The sequence below is a fragment of the Pelophylax lessonae genome (genome assembly GCF_965119305.1).
Source record: "Pelophylax lessonae genome assembly, chromosome: 3".
Classification (NCBI taxonomy): domain Eukaryota; kingdom Metazoa; phylum Chordata; class Amphibia; order Anura; family Ranidae; genus Pelophylax; species Pelophylax lessonae.
Window position 1 is genome coordinate 342682637 of NC_138770.1, and position 18999 is coordinate 342701635.

At 43.5% G+C, this 18999-nt stretch overlaps 1 protein-coding gene across 1 annotated transcript in view; it reads left to right on the forward strand.

Annotated features, from left to right (window-relative positions):
• COL19A1 (collagen type XIX alpha 1 chain) overlaps positions 1-18999 on the forward strand; it is a 1241599-nt gene that overhangs the window by 332482 nt on the left and 890118 nt on the right. Inside the window, exon 10 of the mRNA XM_082249430.1 lies at positions 527-580. Within this exon, the coding sequence (XP_082105556.1) occupies positions 527-580 (54 nt within the window). The remainder of the gene's footprint in view (positions 1-526; positions 581-18999) is intronic.

Consider the following 18999-nt stretch of genomic DNA (forward strand, 5'->3'; position numbering starts at 1 on the left):
ATGGAGGCACTCCTGTCACGTGAATTGGACACATATGAACAATGTTGTCAAAACTGGCTCCCTTGGAAGTTGCTCAGGGAATCTCCTGAAATGTGAAATATTCTTATGGGTTTGTCGTAAGTCGTGAACCTGGTCTAGAGGTTCACGACTTACGAGGTGATGTCTGAGTGCCTATTCCTGGTTGCTTTACTTTTACAGTTTAATTTCTAGAGACATTAGTAATCAGGTTAGTTAGAGTGTATTTCCCTGACAGGAATACAGACAGCTATCCAAATCTGAAAAATGTTTGCTTTTAGTTATACTTTAATATACATTTGATTTGAAATGTTTCCTCTATTTGCTTTGTGCATCATTTGCGCAGCTTTTAATTAATTTTTACTAGTACCATTTTACTGGCTACTTTCTATTTTAGGTTTACTGTTTTGGGTTTCTCTGCACGTTACCTATGATATCTACTTTTTAGAAGGATTGCATTGTACTGCATCATCCTAGTTGCTAAGCTTTGTTATATTTGCTGCTTCTATAGGGTGAAAAGGGAAGCAAAGGTGAACTTGGAACTCAAGGAGAAACTGGGGAAAAGGTAATTAAAAATTCTCTTAAGAACAATATTCAATAGATGGTATATTTTCTGTATACGAATATTATGTGATTGAAAATTAATGTAATACTATAAAATAATTGATTTGGATGTATTATTTGTTTCCAGTTTGAAAGCATTAGCTTTTAGGCTCAAATTTGAGGATGAAAACTTTACCCATGATAACTAGAAAGAACTCTATATTTAGCACTTCCCTGTTGTTTTTTTTTTTTTTTTTTTTTTTAGTTTTTTTAAAAATGAAAGCTGATTTCTAAATGGCTGCAATGGGAAAACTAAAATTTGCATGACACTCTGTGAAGGATAGAATCTTACTGCTCACCATGCTCCCACATGAGCATTGAACTATACACATGATGTCAAACTGCAGTCCTCACTTATTTAAAAAAAATGCCAAAGTAAAGTGAACAGATTGCAAATCAATCTCTACTGAAAATCTAACACAGTCGTAGGTGGCAATTGACACTTAGAAGCTGATTGGCTGCAGTAGGCAACATTACATTTGTTGTTTTAGACATTTTAATAAATGGGACCAGTTGTTATTACAACTGTTTCCAAGGGTTTTTAGATTAGAGGTAGAAATGTAACTGACAGTATAAATCAGAATATGAAAATGTCTGCAAACATAATTTAGTTTTTCTGGTTAAATGTATACAGTGTGTCCTTTCTTTCCTAAAGAAGACAATTGAAATATCTAAATAAAAAAAGACAGAAGACGGTCTAGACTGATTCAAGTATAATTTAATATTTTAATTTGTTTTTAAACACTAGGCATTTTCGTACCCATGTGAGCGAATAAATACCTACATATAAATAAACAAATACAATCTTACAAATACTTTACTTAAAATTATATATCTTAAAATCTGTGTTCTGAAATGTTTTGTTTATCAGACACCAAAATGTCAATAGCTGGAAAGGTGTACTGAAATATGATCTGCTGTCAAAAATATTAGATGCACATTTTTGGTGTGTTTTGGTTTATAAGGCAGTTCATTCAAATAAATGTTCTGCCTTAATGCAATGTGGGCCAATGTAATGTCATTAAAGAAGTCTTTGTGGATATTTTGACTCACAAGCTAAATCATTAATTTAGCATTTAGGGTGTTGCATTAAAAATGAATTGATTACTGCACTGTGATGCATAAGGAACTTAAAGTGGACTTAAAAGCTCAATGTAACCAAACTGCCTTAATACCCACCATGCTTCCCCCTCTGTTCTGTTATATAATCTGACAATAAAAGCCTATTAATAAGTAGTCAGTAGCCACTCCAGGCTCCTTCCAACTACTGATCCTGGAAGAGATACAGCAGAATAACATGGGAGTCAGAAGACCACTGTTAAGTGGTAGATCCTGCCTGAGCCTAAACATACCATCAGTGACTCTTTGACCATTAGGCACTCATGCTTTAGCTCTCTTATGTGACCAGTTACTTAATTAGCCTTGACATTTTGGTAAAAAATAAAAGTGATAACACTTTCATTATCAAACTGGACAATAGGATGGGGGGGGGGGGGTAAAGGAACTAAACTTTATAAACTTTATATGCTGGTGAGAGAGATGCATGAGAACAGTGGTAGAATATCAGTGAGCAGGAAGAAGTAAAGAGAAGTGAGTTTACAGAAAAAATATTGCAGAGAATATAGTAAAAAATTGCAAGACGTGACAACCAACTGGCTTCCAGCTGTTACTGTTTTAGTGCAACTCTGAATCTGAATTTGGCTTGGTGGCTATGATCAACAAAGACATTTTTATTTCTGAAGCTGTGATATAAGGCCCTTTTGAAATCAGTTATTATAATGAGTCAGTCGACATGTATTCATCAAAGGGCTAAGGGCAATTTACTCTGTTACATGCAGATAACTGAAACTCCTTTGGAAGTTGGATTGTTTTTAGTTGCACATTTGGAACATCATTTCACCCTACAATTAGATTTCCATTAACTTAACAGGCCTTAGTCACATTCATTTTACAGAAACATTCCTACTTAGACTTTCAGAGGAAAGGCCCTGGGGTAAATCTGAATTTAATTGAATGTTATAGAGAAGACTTTTTTCTGATCCTCTTTCTTTGTACCTCGTATTATAATTCTGTATAGTTCTTTTGTTAGGGCTTTTGGCTCAGACATTTCTTCCAACACCACCAAGGCATGGCATTGATTGTCGAAGCCCAGTCTACACCCTTGCTGACAATGTAGCTCTAGAGATTTATTTATAGGGAAGCCCTGGCTTCCATCAAGCCAGCAAATTGTCTGAAGCTGTTCCAATGGGCATATAAACACTCAGCATGTATTATTGAGAATGGAATTATTTTTTACATAACACTATGCAGCACCACGATAATACTAAATCAAAAGTCCTCTGCATATTTACCTAGGGATTAGTTTACTGGAAAATATCAAAGGACTTTACAGAGCTCCTTCCCTCATTCTTTTAAACTCATAGCGTTAAAAATAGGCCTACTCTTAAATTGTACATAAATAAAATGACACAGTTTTCACGACTCTGATGTACAAGAGTGCTGCAGAATTTGTAAATATACAAATTTAAAACACAGAAAAATGAGATAACATTTCTGCAACATTTTAATAAATATGTGCATATTTCTTGTTTAAATGTAACCTCAATTATATGCTCAAAAGAAATGAAGGCTGTGTGAAATTGGTTTAGAGAGAGCCAACATGCATTGTTCCCACACAAGTATCTTTATTTACAGCTGTGTTATGCCTCGGTAAACTGAGGGATTACAGAGGAAATCCTTAGGCATCTGACTAACTGTTTTGGGCTTTCAAGTTTTGCCAGTCACAAGTTAGCAAAAGCTGTTTGAGGTGAATTTATTGCACTGAATATTTCTGTATGAGTTCCTATTGGTCCTGGGGAGAATAACATCTGCATATTACATTATCTTAGCGTTATTTGATGATTAACCACTTCTGGACCGGAAGGTTTTACCCCCCCTAATGACCAGGCCATGTTTTGTGATACGGCACTGCATTACTTTAACTGACAATTGCGTGGCTGTGCTTTGCTGTACCCAAATAAAATTGATGTCCTTCATTTCCCACAAGTAGAGCTTTCTTTTGGTGGTATTTGATCATTTTTATTTTTGTGCTATAAACAAAAAAAAAATCCATTCTAAAAAAAAACAAAAAAAAAAAAAACAATATGTTCTGCTATAAAACATCCCCAATAAAAAATAAATACAAATCAAATGTTTTCATCTTTTAGGCCAATATGTATTCTGCTACAAATTTTTGGTAAAAAAAAATCCCAATAAGTTTATATTGTTTGGTTTGGGCAAAAGTTATCGCGTCTACAAATTAGGGGAAAGATTTATCTAATTTTTACTTTTTTTTAACTAGTAATGGCGGCGATTTTTAGCGGGACTGCGACATTTTGGTGGACAGATCTGACACCTAACTGACATTTTGTATGCTTTGGGGGACCAGGGACATTACTGCATGCCTGTGCTAATTGGAAGTCAAAGGCTTGATGTTACCCAGCCCATTGCCCGGATTATAAAGGTTCATGGTCAGATTAAGGAGCGAGCCCAAGCGCTAACCAGTCAACCATTACAGATATTTGGACCTAAAGGTTGTTTATACATCCATCAAAGGGAACTGGCTGCTACTACTCCAAATGACAGCTCAATATCTGTTCTTGGGTCAGAAGATGCCACTACATGTCACATTATAGTGCTCAGGCACACAGCTGGTCACATTCCCTATGTTCTCAGCTGCATAACAGCTGGGGGAAGAGCAGCAACAGTACACTGAGCTACCCAGTTAAAGGCTCTGCAGGGAGGGTGTGTCAGGACAAGTCTGATCATTGGATCAGAGCAGGCCAAGTTCCCAGCACAGCTATCTTCCATATCTTTATATGTGCGGACTGCATTGTCCACGTACGAGTAACGTAGGATATTCTGGATAAGAAGCCGAGGGGAGGTCTGATCCACCCATTTAAAGGGATCACAGGCGTTGGGGGTCCTTGTGACCTGCCATAATCTGGTAAGAGGCAACGTGTGGCACACCCCAGCACCTGGAGCACTATAGATCTAAACAATCAAGTTTACACAAGCACTCCTTTGTTGCATGAATTGCTCAGGATTACCAAATATATTAGAGACACTTTAATCACATTTTTTAGAGCACTGTAAATCTAATGTTGATATAATTTAAAGGTATATATCACTTGCGATTTAATTTATATGTGGATGCACTATGAAGCACTTTTCCTGATTTGCAATAATCTTTGCACAAGTAAAGGTTAGCACTTGCACCTTAATTTACTAAGTTGATGCACTAGTAAGCACTTTGATTTGCACGTGCACTTTTACTATAATATTGATTATATAATTTTATTGGATTTTTATGAAAATAATTTAGTATTTGTATTTAGCACTATAAAAGATTACCAGCACCTTTTTACCAATTATATACACCTATTTATTGTTTTAAAACAATTAAAAGGGCAGCAGGTTTTAACATCTTTTTTAAAGGGCTAGGCGCCTTCGCAAAACTTTTATTGACATTACTGCAGTAATCAGTGCTAAAAATATGCACTGTTACTGTACTAATGACACTGGCAGGGAAGGGGTTAACAGCAGGTGCGATCAAAGGGTTAAATGTGTCCCTAGTGGCTGATTTCTAACTGTGTGGGGGATGGACTTGTTGGATGAACATAGAGACCTGTGTTCCTAAATAGGAGGAACACAGGATCCCTGTGTTTATCACTGACAGAACCAGTTGTCCGTGTTAGTTCTGTCTCCACTTGGATCGATTGTGGGTGCCTGGCGAACATCGCGTCTGCCACACCCACTGATTAGCTCCCCCTGTGCCCATTTGGCATGTGCACGCACCCCCCACTAGCGGTCCTACAAAACAACGTACAGTTATGTCGCTTCGCGAAACAGAGCCAACCTGCCGCAGTATAAGTACGACGGCTGATCGGCAAGAGGTTATAGAAGTGAATCAGTTAAAATAACAATAACAAAAGAGTATGAAAACAAAACTATGCATCTTTTTTAACTTTAATTTCAATTAATTTAAACTATTTAGTCAAAATAAACACCAATACATAAAGAAATAGATCATTTAAACCAAATAACATATTGCGTTTTTTTTTTCTTCTCTCCTATTTCGCCTGGTAATCTGGCCAGTAACACACCATCAATTGTAAGGTGACAATGCATTTCATTCTACTATATCTATGAAGTAACAGGTTGCCTTATAGTGATATTGCCAATTATACTAATTTGTTTTCTAGTTTATGGATATGTTGCTAAAAAAAAGAAGATGCTGGTCTTTCCTTATTTTTCAAATATTATCTGTGATCTATCAGTGTTTAAGAACCTTCGAACATACTGAGATTTTTAAGCCCAATATTACCTCTACCCCAATATTTATTTATGTTTGCCAATATTTCAGTACATTCAGGCTTCATTGTTTATACAGCAAAAAGAGATCGGCAACTATGTGGTGAAATTTGGTGGTGTCTAAAGCATCTGTACATCGCTTAAGTCATTGTTCCCATCATGGAGATGTCAGAATTCAGATTTTTCTCTGTAAGGGTGATGTCATTATCTCTTCCCCCAACAGCCACACAAGTTACCACAATTCGGTGATCATGGACAACAAGTTTCCATGGTAGCTGTCAGTGCAGAGACATATTTGGTCATTGCTACCACTGCAATAAACAGAAAAGAATTACAATGGCATTTACTATATTTTTATACAATTGCATTCTGAAACAAGATGTGATCCAAATATTTAGGAAATTGCAGAGCAGATATACAAATATCTAAATACAGTAAGTAACAACAATGGAAGAAATAATCAAGCAGCAATATAAAAAAGTAAAACCAACTTACCCATCATCCCCATCATGCGTTGCATAAATTTGTTTTCAACCTGCACTTGATGAAACACTTTAAGTTTTAAAGAGGAACTTCAGCCAAAGAAAAAAAAAATACTGCAGCAGATGGAGATATTGTTGATCCATTATTAAAAAGAGACTGTATTTGTTATGAAATGATTTATTAGTACCACACTCTCATATGCTGTGTGGGCAGCCATTCTAATTATGGGCAGATGAAGCTAGCACCTGTTTCTTCCAAGATGTGTATGACAGACACACACAAACTCACACAGACATAGACATGGGAGTCCACAAGTAGGGGCAAGGGGGCATATGCCCCCCTAGAAATCTCAACTTCCCCTTTAAAGTGGTTGTTAAACCACTTTATACCATCCTGTCTGATCTGTTTAAAAATCCTGTGTGCCCCTGTGTCTGTGTATGTGTTTTAAAAAAAATAAGGCATTCTTTACCAGTTTTTAGAGCGCCGCTCATGTGCCCCGTTGGCTCTCTCATCTCCCCATCTGACAGCTACCTGCAGCAGGGTGGCCCGAAGATTCCTTGCTGTCATCAGTCAGAAGGGGAAGGGGAGAGGAGGAGAGAGACGGCCGGTCACGTGAGTGGCGATTGGCACTCTGAAAACCTGTAAAGAACGGCTTATTTTTATAAAACACAGACACAGGGGCACACAGGATTATTAAACAGACTGTAGACAGGATATTAAACTTTAAATGAAACTACAGCACCAGGAGGGGCACTGACGCAGGAGCAGACAGGCAGGGAGGGAGGGGGAAGAGAGGACAGGAGGGCTGCGGATGATGGAGGCAAGTAAACTGACCCGCCATGAACTCAGCCGCCATGGTATACCGTGGTCAGTTTACAGAGGGGAGGACATAGCCAGGCAGGATCAGACAGATATTTTAGCTGATACGGGGGGGGGGGGGGGGCAAATTTCACAGCACAAGCACTGTGCTATATAACGTGCTTTAAGGGAACAGGATACATTTTTTTAGGTCAACAAATGCTTTAACCACTTTACCACCGGAGGATTTTGCTGTCTTCCGTCCAGGCCACTTTTTGCGATTCGGCGCTGTGCGACTTTAACTGACAATTGCGCGGTCGTGCGACGCCGTACCCAAACTAAATTTATGTCCTTTTTTTCTCACAAACAGAGCTTTCTTTTAGTGGTATTTGATCACCTGTGCGATTTTTACTTTTTGTGCTATAAACAAAAAAAGAGCGTTTATTTTGAAAAATAACAATATTTTTCACATCTTTTTATATGAAATTCCCCCCCCCAAAAAATGTAAAAATCTAATTTTTTTTTAATTTTGGGCCAATTTGTTTTTTGCTACATATTTTTGGTAAAAAAAATCACAATAAGCATATTTTTATTGGTTTGCGCAAAAGTTATTGCGTTTACTAACAAAGGGAAAGATTTCTGTCATTTTTGTTGTTTTTTTTTTTAACGCGTAATGGCGGTGATCTGCGATTTTTTTTGTGGGACTGCAACATTGCGGCGGACAGATCGGACCCTTGACTGACATTTTTGACACTTTTGGGGGTACCAGTGACATTACTGCAGTAATCAGTGCTATATATATGCACTGTTACTGTAAAAATGACACTGGCAGGGAAGGGGTTAATTTTATTGGAGAGGGAGGGGTTAATGTATGCCTGGTGCTTACTGACGTGTGGGGGGGGGGAGGTGACAGAGTGACACAAGGACAGATCCAGGGTTCAGCTATGCTGAACCCTGCAATCTGACCCTGCCTGTCACTTCAGAGATCCGCCCGCTGTGTTTACACACAGCGGGCGGATCTCCAGACTCGATCCCCGACGATCGGGTAAGAGCAGCGGTGATCGCCACTGCTCCTCCCCTGGCCCGACTCCCGCTGTGACTGAAAACAGCGGGAGCGAGCCTCCGGCGGCGCGCGCGTGCCGCCCACAAGGGGCGGAGTCCAGCGACGTAGGTCTACGTCGCTGGACGGGAACGAGCCACTTTGCTGCAGTAGCAGCAAAGTGAGTGGGGGTAAAGTGGTTAAAAAATAAATGCTGCCGCTTGCCCTTTAAAAATAAATACTCAAAATAAGTATAGTTAATAAGCCCCTCCCCTTCTTGACATTGTTGAAAAGGGGTGGAGCATGGATGACCTTAAAATGATGCCCTTCCCTGAAAAAAGTTCTGTGGATGCCCATGCACATAGACAGACACATACTCACACATAGACCCACATAGACATAGGCACAAACACACACCTTGCCCAGGAGATGTGCTCTTCTAATCTTCCTCACTATGCCATGTGAATGCTAATCAATGGATAAAAGTCCCAGCTTGCTCTTCCAACCATGTACAGGAGGCTATAGACATGCACCTCTGCCCACCTCCTCCATTCTCTCAATCACCAGGGCACAGATCCCCAGCTTCTGGACATGTCTCGCCAGCCTCCTCCTCCACACTATAAAGTATTGATCTCGGTCCTTTGGGCATGCCTATCGCCCTTTCCCTCTGCCCTTCATTCTGAATCATATATTCCCAGCCTCTGGGCATGCCCCCCCTTCTCCTCCACTCCCTCTCGAACCCAGGGCTCTAAGGAGAGAAAAAAAAGTCTGAAGACTCCTGGGATTTCTGACGATGACATACCAGGAGTCATTGGGAGCAAACACTATGTCATTCATCTAGGGGATCGGAGCAGAACATACAGTGGGAGAATAAAAAAATAAAAGTATGTAGAAAGCCAAAACATTTTTTTTTAACCCAATAGTGTTAACGGATAGGAGTGGGACCGGATTCCAATAACAGGAACTTTAAAAATAGTCTGACGACCCCTTTTAACTGTATACTATTATTTCCCAACAAACCAGGGAGACTATCAAACTGCTGTCCCAAGGAATGTTTTAACTGGATGTGGAGAGAGAGGTCTACTGACTCTGGAACTGTGCATCACTTACTAGTGACTCCTGAAATGTTCATCACTTACTACTGAACCTTTGCATCCCTTACTGCTGACCCCTGAACTTTGCATCACTTACTACTGACCCCCAAACTCTGCATGACTTATTACTGGCCTTTTTCTTTCACTACTGACCTCTGTTTCACTTTCTAGTGACCTCTGAGTTACTCACTACTGACCCCTAAACTCTGCATCAATACTGCACTCTGACTCACTACTGACCCCTGAACTCTGATACACTTAATCATGACCTCGGAGGCACTTGGTACAGAGTCTAAGGGTCAGTCGTGACAGAGTTCAGAGGTCAGTAGTAAGTGACTTTTTTTTTCACAGTTTAAGTAAACCTAATATCCTAGTACCCAATTCTCCCACTCCCTAAAAGCACCATGTTACTTTCTGATGCTCAGACTCTCTTCCTCCTATCCTTGGGTCCAGTGGATGAGGCTAAAATCCAGCAGCCAATCACAACCCTGCTAGGGAGTACTGCCCCCTCCCCTCCCTGCCTCTAGTAAAAAATCTGCACCCACTACTCCCTTGTCTACACGAACACTGATATCAAGGCAGCTGCAACTGTGAGTGACAAGTGCAGCTGAGATACAGAAGGAGGAATTGAACTGTGTTCCCTCACAGTTGTTGTTGTAAAGTGTGTAAGAAAACAGTGGGCACCACATCACTTAGGGCCTGTGTGGACCACACACATTGCACACATGGAAGATATGCCACTGCTTAATGCTGAAAGTGCTTAGTAGTCTCATTGGTGGACTGGAGAAAGAGAATAATATTTGGTTCTATATAAAGTTATATAATATGTATGCAGTAGTAAATTTATATAATCTTTCATTATGTTAACAATTATAGCTAAAGCCCCATTCCAGGATAAAATGTTATCCCCTACCACTGCACTCACCTACCCCCCTCTAACTAATCATAATATTTAAAACAACAACACTATATTGTTATATATTATAACTAGAGTTGATCAAACACCTGGATGTCCGGGTTCGACAGGTCTGGCCAAACTTGAAAAAAAAAAATCAGAGTTTGTGACCCGGACTTAACCCGAACTTTACCCCGAACCCCATTGAAGTCAATAGTGACCCGAACTTTTGAGCACTAAAATGGCTCTAAAAAACACATGAAAAGGGCTAGAGGGCTGCAAGTGGCAGCAAAATCTTCTTAAGAGCAGGGCAAGTGCTCTGCAAACAAATGTGGATAGGGAAAAAACTTAAAATAACATAAAATACATAAAAATAAAAAATAATAATCTTGAATGATGTAGGAGGAGGACGAGGTCCATATGAAGTATGAGGCTGAGGTGGCGGTGGATATGGCGGTGTAGGTGGAAGCGGCGGCGGTGGAGGAGGAGTATGAGGTAGCCAACACTGGTTTTGGTTTTTAATTAAATTTTTTTTTTAAATTAGGGTACACCCCAAAAGAGTAAGAAAGATCAAATACAACAATGGCTGGGTAAGGCCAGTATACATGTCTATTCTGCACAAGGTACGGACAAGTCCTGTGGGATCCATGCCTGGTTCATTTTAATGAACGTGAGCTTGTCCACATTGGCTCTGGACAGGCGGCTGCTCTTGTCTGTGATAACGCCCCCAGCCGTGCTAAATACCCGTTCAGATAATACACTGGCTACAGGGTAGGCCAGCACCTCCAAGGCGTAAAGGGCAAGCTCAGGCCATGTGCCCAACTTGGAGACCCAGAAGTTGAAGGGGGCAGACCCGTCATTCAGTACGTCTAGGCGTGTGCACACATACTGCTCCACCATGTTAGTGAAATGCTGCTTCCTGCTAAGACGTTCCATATGAGCTGCTGGTGCTGCTGCTTGTTGTGGCGTGCTGACAAAGCTTTTCCACATTTTGGCCATGCTAGCCCTGCCTTCTGAGGTGCTGGCGGTGCCCTGGCTGCGTTGGCAACCTCTTCCTCCTCCTCTGCCTTGGCCTTGTACTTCCACTGTGCCCCCACTGTCAGGTGGGAATGCCACCAGTAGCGCATCTACCAGTGTGCGCTTGTACTCGCGCATCTTCTGATCACGCTCCAGTGAGGGAATTAAGGATGGTACGTTGTCCTTGAAACGGGGATCCAGCAGTGTGGCCACCCAGTAATCAGCACAAGTTACAATGTGGGAAACTCGGCGGTCGTTGTGGAGACCCTGCAGCACGTAATCGCTCATGTGTGCCAGGCTGCCTAGAGGCAACAAAAAGCTGTCCTCTGTGGGAGGTGTATCCTCTGTGTCCTCTGTATCCCCCCAGCCACACACCAGTGATGGCCATGAGCTCCTCCTCCTCCTCCTCATCCTGTGCCACATCCTCTTCCATCATCGCCAGAAGCGTTTTTTTCAAGAAGGCATAGAAGTGGGATAGTTAAGCTGAGAACGGCATCATCGGCACTGGCCATGTTGGTGGAGTACTCGAAACAGCGCAAAAAGGCACACAGGTCTCCCATGGAGGCCCAGTTATTGGTGGTGAAGTGGTGCTGTTCAACAGAGCGACTCACGTGTGCGTGCTGCAGCTGAAATTCCACTATGGCCTGCTGCTGCTCGCACAGTCTGGCCAGCATGTGCAAGGTGGAGTTCCACCTTGTGGGCACGTCACATATGAGGCGATGAGCAGGGAGGCCGAAGTTACGCTGCAGCGCTGACAGGCAAGCAGCAGCAGGGTGAGAACGCCAAAAGTGCGCACAGACGGCCTGCACTTTCTGCAGCAGCTCTGACATATCGGGGTAATTTCTAAGGAACCTCTGCACCACCAAATTCAGCACATGCGCCAGGCAATGTGTGTCAAACTGGCTAGGCCCAGAGCTGCTACGAGATTTCGCCTGTTTTCGCGCACCACCAGGCCGGGCTTGAGGCTCACAGGCAGCAACCACTCATCGGTCTGCTGTTGAATGCCCCTCCACAACTCCTGCGCGGTGTGTGTTTTTTTCCCCCAAACAGGCACGTTTTAAAACTGCCTTCTGTCATTTACCCCTGGCTGTGCTGAAGTTGGTGGTGAAGGTGTTAGGCTGACCGGATGAGGAGGCGGTAGAGGATGAGGAAGCGGAGTAGGAGGAGTTAGGAACAGGAGGCAAACTGAAGCGCCCTGCAATCCTTGTGGTGGAAGGACATGTGCCAAACTGCTACCAGCCTCAGGCCCAGCCGCCACTGCATTTACCCAGTGTGCTGTTAGGAAGATATAACGTCCCTGACCGTGCTTACTGGTCCACGTATCCGTAGTTAGGTGGACCTTGCCACAAATGGTGTGGCGCAGTGCACACCTGATTTTGTCACCCACTTGCTTGTGCAGGGAAGGGATGGCTTGCCTGGAAAAGTAGTGGCGGCTGGGCACGACGTACTGTGGGACAGCCACCGCCATAAGGCTTTTAAAACTCTGCGTCTCCACCAGACGGAATGACAGCATTTCAAAGGCCAGGAATTTTGAAATGCTGGCATTCAGGGCCAGGGATCGTGGGTAGAGATGTACAGAACTGTTCGCCGGCGAACAGTTCCCGGCGAACTTCGCATGTTCGCGTTCGCCGCTGTGGGCGAACATATGCGATGTTCGGTCCGCCTCCTATACATCATCATTGAGGCAAACTTTGACCCTGAACATCACAGTCAGCAGACACATTCCAGGCCAATCAGCATACCTCCCTCCCACACCCTCCCACCTCCTATAAATAAGCAAGGGCAGCATCCATCTTAGATCATTTCTGTGTTACTGAGAGCAGGGAAAGTGCTGGTGCTGCTGCTGCTGTTATAGCTGGGGACAGTTCCCGGTCTTGTTAGCCAGTGTTCTTGGTACAGCACCCCAAAAAGCCCTTCCTAGGGCTGGTATTTGAGGTTTTTTTTGGATATATATATATATATATATATATATATATATATATATATCTATTGTCCCCAAAAGCCCTTTTGAGGGCTGGTATTTGTGTAATTTTTTTTTTGTTCTGTGATATATATATATATATATATATTGTCCCCAAAAGCCCCTTTGAGGGCTGGTATTTGAGTATTTTTTTAATATATATATGTAGCATGTCCAGAACCAGAAAAAAAAGATCATATAGGTGTAAAAGGGGTTCCCACCACCCCTGATCTACTGAAAAATTATCTTTTTTTTCTGGCTCTGGACATGCTACAGAGCTGAAACTTCACAGGTACACTTTTTAGACCCCCTAGACACTAAATTACACAAAAAAGTTCTTAAAAATTGTCATTTTTGATAGAGAGCCAATTATTGGAAAAAAAAAAAAACTTAACAAAAAAAAAAATTCTTTGGATTTATTGTTTGGGGGGTCTAAAAAGTGTACCTGTGAAGTTTCAGCTCTGCAGCATGTCCAGAACCAGGAAAAAAAGATCATATAGGTGTAAAAGGGTTCCCACCATCTCTGCTCTACTGAAAAATTATCTTTTTTTTTCTGGTTCTGGACATGCTACAGAGCTGAAACTTCACAGGTACACTTTTTAGACCCCCTAGACACTAAATCACACAAAAAAAGTTCTTAAAAATTGTCATTTTTGATAGAGAGCCAATTATTGGAAAACTTAAAAAAAAAATGTCTTTGGATTTATTGTCTGGGGGGTCTAAAAAGTACCTGTGAAGTTTCAGCTCTGTAGCATGTCCAGAACCAGAAAAAAAATAGAATCAGGCTTAGGGTTAGGGTTAGGGTTAGGGCTAGGGTTAGGGTTAGGGCTAGGGTTAGGGTTATTTTTAGTGCTTAGGGTTAGAGTTAGAGGGGTAGGGGTAGGGCTACTAACTCTAACCCTAAGTATCTCACCGTAACCCTAACCCTAGCCCCTAACACTAAACCTAACCCTAACCCTCTAACCATAACCCTAACCCTCTAACCTTAACCCTAACCCTCTAAGCCTAGCCATAAAAATAGCCCTAACCCTAGCCCTAACCCTAACCCTAGCCCTAACCCTAGCCCTAACCCTAACCCTAGCCCTAACCCTAATTCGTAATTTTTTCTGGTTCTGGACATGCTACAGAGCTGAAACTTCACAGGTACACTTTTTAGACCCCACAGATGCTAAATCCAAAGAAATTTTTTATTTTTATTTTTTTTTAATTTTTCCAATAATTGGCTCTCTATCAAAAAATTACAATTTTTAAGAACTTTTTTTTGTGTGATCCCTCTCCGGCATGCCACAGTCCAGGTGTTTGTCCCCTTGAAACAACTTTTCCATTACTATTGTGGCCAGAAAGAGTCCCTGTGGGTTTTAAAATTCGCCTGCCTATTAAAGTCTATGGCGGTTCGCAATGTTCGCCGGTTCGCGAACATTCGCCGATGTTCGCGTTCGCCGTTCGCGAACAGCGAATTTTATGTTCGCGACATCACTAATCGTGGGTGGTTAGGGGGGTACTTCCTCTTCTGCTACAGTGTTTGGGAGATAGTAAGCTGAACGCTTCCATGGGACATTGTGGAGATGGTTGATGGTGACCCAGGTGGTGGTGTTGCTGGCAGATCCTCTGTTTGCAGGGTGGCAGGTGCCGGTCTCACTACAGAGGTGGATGAAGAGGCCGAGACTGCAGCAGAAGAGGAAGCAGGAGAAGCCTGAGACCTTTCTTGGTTTTTGAGGTGTCTACTCCACTGCAGCTCGTGCTTTGCACTTAGTTGCCTGGTCATGCAGGTTGTGCTCAGGTTGAGAAGGTTTATGCCTCACTTCAGGCTCTGATTGCACAGCGTGCAAACCACTCATGTCCTGTCATCATCACATTTTCTGAAGAACTGCCACGCTAGGGAACCCCTGTGAGCTGGTTTTGGTGTGCTCGGTCCCTTGCTGCATTGGGCAGTAGCAGGCGTAGTGTCTATGGCACGGCTGCTCCGCTTTTGCACCCTGCTCCCTCTTCTGCTGTGCTGGTGGCTCTGTGTGACCACCGCCTCTTCCTAAAAACTACTCAGGTCACCTGCATGACGTTCATTCCATGTGGGGTTGAGGACCTCATCGTCCTCCACATCATCTTCCACCCAGTCTTCACCCCTGCCCTCCTTGTCGGTCTCAACAATTCGGAATTCCGCAGCAGTTGGCACCTGTGTTTCGTCATCATCCGAGACGTGCTGCGATGGTCCTCCCATGTACTCATCTTGAGACATAAGTGGTTGGGCATCGGTGCACTCAATTTCTTCCACTTCTGGGGCAGGGCTAGGTGGATGGCCCTGGGAAACCATGCTAACAGAGTCATCAAAAAGAAGAAGAGACAGCTGCATGACTTGGGGCTCAGCCTGCTTGGCTGATTTGCAAGGGGGTGAGGTGAAAGATTGATGGACATCGGCTGCAGGTGCCAACTCTGACCTTTCAGCAGAAGACTGGGTGGAAGACAATGTGAAGGAACTGAAGGCACTGTCAGCAACCCAATCTACTATCGCCTGTACTTGTTCTGGCCTCAACATTTGTAGAGGCACATTAGGCCCTGCCAAATACTGCTGCAGGTTCTGTCACCTACTCACACCTGAGAAAGGTGTTTCACTTGTGCGTGTAGCTGGCACAGATTGAACACGTCCTCTCCTTGCAACAGGAGCTCCTCCAGCAGCACCACAACCTAGGCCATGTCCCTTATTTGACCTTCTCCTCATATTTCTCTAATTTAGGATCTTCCCCTAAATGGGTTTTTATATAAAAGCGCAATACAACAACAGTATCCAATGGGTGTATCTCACTGTAACATATGCAGACTAGGCTGCAATTCAATTTTTTCCCCTAAATGGGTTTTTATTGACAAGCGGAATATAACAACAGTATCCAATGGGTGTATCTCACTGTAACATATGCAGACTAGGCTGCAATTTAAATTTTTTCCCCTAAATGGGTTTTTATTGAAAAGCAGAATACAACAACAGTATCCAATGGGTGTATCTCATGTAACATATGCAGAGTAGGCCGCAATTTCATTTTTTTCCCCTAAATGGGTTTTTATTGAAAAGCGGAATACAACAACAGTATCCAATGGGTGTATCTCACTGTAACATATGCAGACTAGGCTACAATTTAATTTTTTTCCCCTAAATGGGTTTTTATTGAAAAGCGGAATACAACAACAGTATCCAATGGGTGTATCTCACTGTAACATATGCAGACTAGGCTGCAATTTAATTTTTTTCCCCTAAATGGGTTTATATTGAAAAGCAGAATACAACAACAGTATCCAATGGGTGTATCTCACTGTAACATATGCAGACTAGGCTGAATTTTTTTTTCTTCCACTAAATGGGTTTTTATTAAAAAGCGGAATAGAACAACAGTATCCAACGGGTGTATCTCACAGTAACGTATGAATAAAAATGTTTTATTTTTTCCCTTTTTGAATAGCAGATCAGAACTGCAGTGTCTAAACGCTGTATGACAGTGTCACAGTAAAGTATGAAAGAAAAACTGAAAAATATTTGTCCCCTTAAATCTGTGCTTTTGAATAGGGTTGAGCGGACACCTAGATGTCCGTGTTCGACGGGTTCGGCCGAACTTTAAAAAAAAGTCCGGGTCCGTGTCCCGGACTTTTACCGAACTTTTCCCGGACACCGAACCCCATTGAAGTCAATGGGGACCCGAACTTTAAGGCACTAAAATGGCTCTAAAACACCAAAGGAAAGGGCTAGAGTGCTGCAAATGGCAGCAAAACGTAATTAAGAGCATGGCAAGTGCTCTGCAAACAAATGTGGATAGGGAAATAACTTAAAACAACAAAAAAAAACAGAAAAATAAAACAATGTTCTTCTTCATCTCTGAAGGACGAGGCCCATATGGAGTAGGAGGGAGGTTGAGGTGGTGGTGGATGTGGCGGTGACATAGGCGTGCGCACAGGGTGTGCTGGGTGTGCCTGGGCACACCCTAATCACCTAGGGCACATAGCATTGCCAGTGAGGAGATGGGAAAGATCTCCCTGGGACCTGCTCTGCTCTATTTCTCCTTGCCTACAGGTACATGGCCCCGATACATTACTCTCCCTGCTGGCAAACACATGCATGTGTATTTCAACTTTGGGGTGCACACCTTAATGCAATAGGCTGCGCACACCTATGGGCGGTGTAGGTGGAAGCGGCGGTGGAGGAGGACCAGGGCCGGATTAACAGCATCATGGGCTTGGTGCTGAGGATTTTGAAGGGCCTTAAGGGCCGTGCCTTGCCATGCACCCAGAGGAGGAAGGGTGCAGCCATGCATGCCTAATTCAACATGGGATGCTGTCTCTGAAGCCCATAAACACATCCATGCATCGCCAACTGTCCCTCCTTGTCCGGCCTTCACGCTGTGTGGGGAGGTTCTGAGGGTGCTGCCTGGGGAAGCGAGCATAGAAGCCAGACTTCTGTGTTTACAAGTGACAGAAGAGCGGTAACAGTGAATATGGCCAACCCGGGGCCTATATAAAAGGTAGGGGCCTGGAGCTGCAGCTCCAATAGCCCCTACATTAATCTGGCCCTGAGGAGGAGGACGAGGTAGCCAACACTGCTTCTTTTCAAAAATTTTAAATGAGGGTACACCCCAAAAGAGTGAGAAAGAGCAAAAATGGAACAATGGGTGGGTAAGGTCGGTATCCATTGCTATTCTGCATAAGGTACGGAAAAGTCCCGTGGGATCCATGCCTGGTTCATTTTAATGAACGTGAGCTTGTCCACATTGTCTCTGGACAGGCGGCTGCGCTTGTCTGTTATAACGCCCCCAGCCGTGCTAAATACCCGTTCAGATAATACACTGGCTGCAGGGCACGCCAGCACCTCCAAGGCGTAAAGGGCAAGCTCAGGCCATGTGCCCAATTTGGAGACCCAGAAGTTGAAGGGGGCAGACCCGTCATTCACTACATGTAGGCGTGTGCACACATACTGCTCCACCATGTTGGTAAAATGCTGCCTCCTGCTAAGACGTTCCATCTGAGCTGCTGGTGCTGCTGTTTGTTGTGGCGTGCTGACAAAGCTTTTCCACATTTCGGCCATGCTAACCCTGCCTTCTGAGGTGCTGGCGGTGCCCTGGTTGCGTTGGCGACCTCCTCCTCCTCCTCCTCTGCCTTGTGCTTCCACTGTGGCCCCGCTGTCAGATGGGAATGCCAGCAGCATGGCGTCTACCAGCGTGCGCTTGTACTCGCGCATCTTGCGATCGCGCTCCAGTGAGTGAATTAAGGACGGTACGTTGTCCTTGTAACGGGGATCCAGCAGCGTGGCCACCCAGTAATCAGCACAAGTTAGAATGTGGGCAACTCGGCGGTCGTTGTGGAGACACTGCAGCATGTAATCGCTCATGTGTGCCAGGCTGCCCAGAGGCAACGAAAGGCTGTCCTCTGTGGGAGGTGTATCGTCCGTGTCCTCTGTATCCCCCCAGCCACGCACCAGTGATGGCCATGAGCTGGCCTGGGTGCCACCCTGCTGTGAACATGGTTCCATCTCCTCCTCCAGCTCCTCCTCCTCCTCATCCTCCTCATCCTCCAGAACTGTGCCCCTGCTGGACAATTGCGTCCCTGGCGTTTGCGTGTGCAGGAACCCACCCTCGGAGCCCCTTGCGAATGACTGCCCTGAAAGCCTTGGAAATGTTACCTCTTCATCCTCCTCCTCCTCCTCATCCTGTGCCACATCCTCTTCCATCATCGCCCGAATTGTTTTTTCAAGGAGGCATAGAAGTGGGAT